General features: G+C 38.7%; 1 protein-coding gene across 1 annotated transcript in view; it reads left to right on the forward strand.

The window, feature by feature from the left end:
* Positions 1 to 5,567, forward strand: part of LOC127431460 (guanine nucleotide exchange factor VAV3-like) — a 113,194-nt gene extending 107,627 nt beyond the window's left edge. The window contains exon 27 of the mRNA XM_051681866.1: positions 640 to 5,567. Within this exon, the coding sequence (XP_051537826.1) occupies positions 640 to 684 (45 nt within the window). The 3' untranslated portion in view covers positions 685 to 5,567. The remainder of the gene's footprint in view (positions 1 to 639) is intronic.
* The last annotated feature ends 2,537 nt before the right edge of the window (positions 5,568 to 8,104 follow it).

The raw sequence follows: 8,104 nt of genomic DNA on the forward strand, positions 1-8,104 counted from the left end.
CTTAATAGAGCTGCGTATCGCCGATTTTCTTCATGATAAGATACACACAGTGAACGTGACACATATTATGATTCACTACGTCGCAAGCCATCACGTTATAATCTAGCTGCAGCAAATGCGTGCAAGTGACAAACATCCCCACACCAGAGTGTGCATCAGCCGGGAGAAGATTCAATCTCTTTCCTGGTCACTTCACGCAACTCATAGACACGGTGCTGAATGCACAGAGAAATGCCAGTTTCGGAGTTTATTTTCATAACCTGCTTCCTTATTATTTGAACTTTAATAAAGGATGCTTTAAATATATATAACTCTGGGGTGATTCACTATGAAACGGAATGAGGCACAATAATCGTTTTATATCGATTATCCTGTTTTAATAATCGTTGGAAGCCAAAATCTTAATTGAAAATAAAATTTGATTAATCGCCCAGCCCTAGTTGACCATTTGGCGATGCATATTCTCTACTTAGTCATGTCATGGAGCACTTAGCTGTTGTTGACAGAAGCGGTGATGCCATTCCTCTCTCTCCATCTCTATCTCTTTCTCCCTCTCAATTATTTTGATGATCAGAGAAACCCCCCCCCCCCTACCTTCTCTTCTAATCACACATTCCCTCTGTTCTGTCTCGTCCACAGGTGGGTTGGTTCCCCTCCACATACGTAGAGGAGGGCGAGGAGTGAATGGCCGAACAGTTGTGCACAAGAGAAAGGCAATAGAGCGAATAGAAGAGAGGGCGGAAACGGACTGCGTTTGACTGGACTGAGCTTGAGCAAAGCTGCAGAGTCAAAAAGTGCAACCAATTAGCCAGTGCTCTAGCTTGCTCTCTCTCTGTCTTGGTTCTCTATCCTGGAGCTAAACTGGAAGGCGGCGGAGGACATGCATGGGGTTTGATAGATGAAGGACTGTCTCTCAGAGAGCAGATTATCAAACACAACCCTGGACCCGTCTCTTCGACTAGACTGCATCTTACAACCCACTTCTGGGCGACTCTGGACGGTGCGCCATGGGTGAATTTGGGCCTTTGCATGCCGGGAATCCTGTTCCGGTGAGCTGGGACACACAGAATTGGACTGAGATTGCACTCTGAGCTATTTATATATGTTGTGTGTATGTGTGTGACTGTTGTGGAGGGCGTCTGCTCACAGAGAAACATGTTTGTCCTGACCTTGCCCAAGTCCTCCTTACCTGCACTATTATTGATGACACCCTCCCCCTTCCTCGTCTCTATGCTGCCCCTGGAGGTATTCTCACACTGACCTCGCCCTACCATCCAGCTATTCATCTCAGATTAAGATCATAGCTCCCTGACAAGAAGGGCCATGTAGGTGCATAAGCACTGTGGTAATTGATTGCTATCTTTTTCCTGTTTCCTTCCTACAAAATATCTTATTTTCAGATTTCTGCTCACAAGGAATGCCTAGTTGTTGTTTTTTTGTTTGTGCTTATCTCGGGAGATGTATTGTGGGGTTGTCACACCCTGTTTATCTGATTTGCGTGTTACCGTATTGTCGGGGAGATGTTGGCACCAGCCAAGTGGATGACAGGAAACAAAAAGGATTGACAGGCCTGTAAACAGCTTTTTCAGCAGGGAAGCATTGTGTTGCTCCTAACAGAAGGGATCTTATTAGACAGCACAGGCAGCGATTTTTTCAATCAACTAATGAGGGGGATTTACACACATTTGTGGGAAAAATTGACACTTTGAAAAACAATGAACCAGATAATTCTGTTTTGAAAACACCCAGTGGATCAGAAGACTTGTAAATCTCTTGTGATGTACTAACTAGTGGTCGACCGATATGGGTTTTTCAATGACCGATGCTGATACCAATATCTAGAGAGAGAGTGCAGGGTGGCTGATATAATGTTGATATCCACAGTTTTCCTGAACAACCAATGGGCGGTGCCATGATAATTATGATTACCGCTGGGCTGTTTTCTGGTTCCGGTCTCCATAGGAAGCAATAAAAAAACTACTGAAACAAGCGATTCAGATGGAGAACAACAACAATTTTAAGTGGTAGTTGGAGTAAAAATTAGTTCAGTCTTAACTTGTGCAGCTGTTGGCTGTCATAACAACTTGAAGTAGTCGTCATCAAACTTTGATGGGTGATGCACTGTCAAGAGATGGTCATTGTGACTCTGTAAAGTACTGGCACGTTTTGTTTTTGTTTTATTTGGTAATTTTTTACAAATTTAAATTTCTTTAAGAATTTAATACGCTAAACATCATATTATCTGCTTAAAAATACACTTTTCTGAGTGATTTTTGCAATGACTGTCAGCCGAGCCATTACAGCATATCGGTCTATCACTAGTGTAAACGGACATCACCAGAGAAGAACCCTCTTGTCCAAAGGTTAGTGAGTCATGCAGTACTAAAGATTGCACTGTACTGGTAAATAAGAGACATGAGATGTGTTGAAATGCTATTTTAACTTCCTGCATCACTGGAATCACCTTGTTCTCAAATGTAGCTGTGGAACTCATTTACGCAAGATTTCCCAGAGCTGTAATGAACTAGGTGGATGCTTTTCCTACCTGCAGCTAAACATAGATATGTGTGAAATATGAACGGGCTCTAAGCTGATAAAATGTGATAAAAATGTACGTTTTCAGTGTGTTTAGACTGTATTGAGGTGATAGACTCTTCAATAGGAAAAAAGGTTATATCAGGAAACAGTCAAACTGCTAGTTTGTCTCAAATGTTTAGATAAAAGTGCTCTCTCAAAGAATATATATTTATTTGTGATCTAAGCAGAGACTGACAGGAAAAGATATTCACAGTCTCAGCATCTTTTATCAAGGAAAACAGGCAAATGTGAATCTGAATAGCTACAGCCCATACAAAGCCAGTAGAGGAAAGCCACTAAACACAAAAACCGAAATATGTGCCCATAAACCAGTCCAATGCAATGCGTCTCTATTTATAACTGGCTTTTCTAACATCACATTAACCAGTGCTTTGATTTAACGCAAGGATAGACATTTTATCAATACTTGTCATGTTCCTCTTTTTAGCTTTTTTTTGTTTTGTTTTGTTTTTTTAAAGAGTTACAAATGTATTGTAAAACTGTCAGAAGTTGCCTGCTATTGGGCAGGAGTTATGCATTTTTTTTTTTTTCATTCCTGTAAAGTAAGAAGATGTATATAGAGTAAAAATGGGTAAATATGTATTGATTTATAAGACATCTGTGTTAAAGATTTTGTCTTGAATTTATAATGTGATTAAAGGGAAAGTTCACCCAAAAATGAAAATTCTCTCATCATTTACTCACCCTCATGTATGATTTTCTTTTTTTTTCTTTCTTTTTTTTTTCAGCAGAAGAAAGATTTTTAGGAGAATATCTCAGCTCTGTAGATCAATACAATGCAAGTGAATGGTGACCAGACATTTTAAGCTCCAAAAATCACATAAAGGCAGCATAAAGTTAACCCATAAGACTACAGTGGTTACATCTATGTTTTCAGAAGTTATATAATATGTTTTATTATATTTCAATATAAGAATATAGTTCAATATTTAAGATTTTTTTATTTATTAATTTTTTTACTACAAATCTCCACCTTTACATTCTGAAAGTAAAAGTGGAGATTTATAGAGAAAAAGGATGAAATATTGATCTGTTTCTTACCCGTAGCTCCAGAAGACATATATTAAACCACTAGAGTTGTATGGATTACTTTTATGCTGCCTTTATGTAATTTTTTTTTACTTTCGTTGAGAAGACCTAAAGATCTGAGATATTCTTCTAAAAATCTTTGTTTGTGTTCAGCAGAAGAAAGAAAGTCATACACATCTGGGATAGCATGAAAGTGAGTAAATGATGAGTGAATTTAGATTTTTGGGTGAACTATCCCTTTAAGGTATTGATCAGTTGTTTCATAGTTTGTTTTCTGTTACACCTCCTTCACAATGTAGCACAATGAAGGCAGGGAAACATCCTGGACAGGTGACCAGTCCATCACAGGGTAATACACTCAGATATACACATTCACACTCACCTACAGGCAGTTTGCCATCTCCAGTTAACCTGCATGTCAGTGGACTGTGGGGGGAAACCAGAGCACCCAGAGGAAACCCACACAAACAAGGGGAGAACATGCAAACTCCACACAGAAAAGCCCAGTTGAGCTGGGATTTGAAACTTGGACCTTGTTGCTGTGAGGTGATAGTGCTACCCACTGAGCCACTGTGCTTATTTTGTAAATATAATAATTCCAACATGATTTGAAGGCAGCATATGGGCCAATGATTTTTGAGGATTCCAAAGTTTTCCAGTTTTTGCGATGTCCTCTTTAAATGGAAGTGTCGTTATGTCAGAGGATTCAAGTAGATTAAATTCTCATTAGGGAAATCACATCTACCAACCGTTTACGGAACTGTCAAAAATTGCTGATGCCTCTCCCTCCCTTTATTTTTAAAGGTGAAAGGTTGGTTTTAATATTGGTGTTTTTTGGGTTTTTTTAATCGGGCATTGACTGAAAGAGGATTTTTGGTCTGGCACCAAAATCTGGGGCAAAATCCGTGCCCGAGGCAGATTATAGTCTTCTCCTGGGTGCACTGTTCCCTACACTCTAACTGTAAGCAGTAGAATTGGTTTTCTAAGCTTTCTCACCGGTAATCTTTTCCCACTGCTGTCCCCCCATAAATGAACTCTGACAGGACAGATTTAGCAGGCTTCCACACATCATTATATATTTATATACGACAGAGTCTGTTTCAAAACAGAGTTGTGGGCCACTAATCACCCAGCGATCTCTAACCTCGAAGGAGGAGGTTTTCTGCCTCTGTCTGTTTTCTTTCTCACCATATCTCCCACGTTTTTTTTTTTCCATCTCACACATTCATAATCTGATTCTCATCTACTTTTTAGATGTCTTTCATACTTTTCATGTAATGCTACAACAGGACTTTCCGTCCTGCCTTTGCTGTGATAAGTCACTTAAAAGGATAGTTTACCCAAAAAATGAAAATTCTGTCATTATTTACTCACCCTTATGTCTTTCCAAACCTGTTTTTTTTTATTTATTTTTTTTGCTGTGGAACATAAAAGGAGATGTTAGGCAGAATGTAAGCCACAGTAAACATTCACTTGTATTGTATGGAAAAATATGCAATGAATGTGAGTGGTGACTAAGACTAACATTCAGAACAATATGAGGGCAAGTAATTTCATTTTTGGGTAAACTATAGCTTTAATGCATCATGCTAAACTGTACTGTCATTTTTATTGTTTAGTTATAATGCAAATAATGTGACAGTTTGTTACAGTTCCATTGGGGCTGTTAAACTAGCAGAAAAGCTGTATTTATATGTATGTAACCTTGAGTTACAGAATGGCTGTAAACTAACGGTACTCTAAGCAACTATTGCTTAAAATTTTGCCATCCACTGAAGCCAAAGACGTAGCATGCTTGACACCGAGCCTGGCTGCCATGAAAACGCCGCAGTGGCCTAACCTGTAGCTGTGCAATCCGAGTGTCCTACAGCGCCATATACAGTAGTTGCTGACGCGCACCTGTATTGTACATATGTAAATACAATTCCAATAAAAATGTGTATTGCTTTTGTTTTGTTTTTTTAATTGCATTGTCTTTTTTGTGTCCGCTTAAAGGATGTTTTTTGTGTTAAAAAGGCTGCGGAGTAAAATGTCAGCTAAAATAGTTGCTTTCAGGGCTGATTAATCAGACTAATTAGATGATGACAATTAAATCAATGTGCCCATTAACTAAAAAACAGCAGGAATTGGAAGAATAATTAAAAAGGACTGTGCTTTAAGCAAGTAATCAAAAACGTACAGATACCAAGGGCTTATATTAAAATCACCCTAAATGTTGCTGTTAAAGCACCGAAAGATATTCTAATAGATTATATTTACCTGTTAAAATGCATCTATTTTGCTTTTATTTTCTTCATACTTTTTTTTTTCATTATAAATTATATTGTCAGCATAACAAAGTTACGAAGTTTAAACTTAGTTTATTTCTTACTAAGAAATAAAATAAAGCAATACACTTTCAGAGTAATTAGAATTACAGCCTTAAAGCAAATTACAAAGACAAATCAGAGTCCCCACAAATGCAAGGATGGATTGGAGAGAAATACTGTCAAGGAGGAATATAAGGATGGAGTGAAAGCAAATATATTAGATGGAGAAATCAATAAAATATAAGGTTAAAAACACAGACACAGAACTGCTTAAAGTAGTTATGGGACAGTGGTGGCTCAGCAGTTAAGGCTCTGGGTTACTGATCAGACAGTTGGGGGTTCAAGCCCCAGTACTACCAAGATGCCACTGTTGGGCCCTTGAGCAAGGCCCTTGACCCTATCTGCTCTAGGCGTGCTGTACCATGGCTGACCCTGCACTCTGACCCCAGGTTAGCTGGGATATGTGGGGAAAAAAAAAAAAAGAATTTCACTGTATATGTGCAAATGTATAACGTGATAAATAAATACAATTGTAAATTATGACTATTCTTTCTATTTGACAGAAATGTAGCTAATGATACTACCCTACAAAGGCAAAACTCAAAATTAAGTTATGACTGAAGCAGTTCTCTTATGATCTGTCCGGTGACAGATGAAAATGCATTTACTACAAAATTTTCATCAAAAGAATTCAAGCCATTTTTCTCAGTTTCAGTGTTAGTTAATGAGTATGGCCTTTGTAGGGTAATAAAGGGTATTGATATTTTTACCAGTGAAAATTTATATGTGTAAATTAATTTAGGGAATACAGGAATATGGATGGATGGACGGAAAGTAATGCTATGTAAGAACAAAGGTTATTTTCAATGCAAAAACAGAGTAGTTTAAAAAGCAATGACAAACAATAAACAACAAACTATCACAGGACTATAAACATACGTATATAAAAGAGATGTAAGAAGTGAATAGACAGACTCTCATCGTCATTGAATTAATAACGGGATACATCCCGTAAAGCATTGTATCCAGCCATGATCACATATGGTACTATCAGCCAGTATTGGACGCGGCTCCTGGCACGTTAGAATGGGGCGCAGGACAAGTTTTGATTGCTGAGTGCAGGTACGGGTGGGATAATGTGTGCACAGGTGCAGGAGAAACTAAAATAGATAGAATAGAAAAAATAAAATAGACGCAGACCTCTACCTGAAGGCTTTTGCGGGTAGGAGCAGGATAAAATGTGAAAGTTGCAGATGGAACAAAATACGACTGAATTTTTTGCAGGACAGAATCCTGCGGGAACGGGTCTGAAAAATTCATCCCGCACAGACCTCTACTTTATAATATTTGCATTAAAAACATGCATTGCACCAAAATAACTCTTATTACCGATCTCACTCGTGTGACGTCTCAGACTCTCTGGTTTGCAGCAGCCGCTTCTTGAGTGTTGTTGCTTTCAGCCAGTGACAAAAATAGAAAAACTCTACTCATATCTGGTGCTGCTTTGTGATTGGTTGGGCAGTCTGCAGCTCACTCTCAATGTTTGCAACACACAGCCCGCTCACATATTACGTTTAACCAATGCACAAATTGGAAAAATTGAAATATTATATTTAAAACTGTGTTTCCCAAATGTTTGATTGGCTGGGCAAGACTCAAGTTTGGGTGGGCTCAGCCCACCCCTGCCCATGCCTACATCTGGCCTCACTCCAAAATATGCATCTGTTTTCAGAGTTGGCAAACTTGCGCATTCATGCAGGCATTTGGAGAGAGAACTATCAACTTATGTAGTCATTTGCAAGTGTAAATATGTGTGTAAGTGTGAACTGTTGCCAGTCTCCATGTGTTGAAGCTTATGTTGAGAATGCATTCTTAGAAAGACAATGGGGTCGCTCCTTTAGTGATAAGGTGCTGGAAGTGTCTGCTGAGCTCCACCTATTGCCTAAAAGCAAAGCCTGCCCATTCCACCACCAGAAGAAAGCTTGTGTAGATGAGGGTTGATTTACAGCATGAATGTGGCAGAAGACTGGAACTTGAGGTAAACACTCATCTGCAGATACAAATTTAGAGAAATAAGACATGAGAACTCTTCTCTGATAGAGGGAAAGCCTGGAAATAAAGCAAGGCATGTTAAACCACATTAAAGGTGACACATCCGTAAAAGATGC

The sequence above is a fragment of the Myxocyprinus asiaticus genome, chromosome 41 (genome assembly GCF_019703515.2).
Source record: "Myxocyprinus asiaticus isolate MX2 ecotype Aquarium Trade chromosome 41, UBuf_Myxa_2, whole genome shotgun sequence".
Lineage (NCBI taxonomy): Eukaryota > Metazoa > Chordata > Actinopteri > Cypriniformes > Catostomidae > Myxocyprinus > Myxocyprinus asiaticus.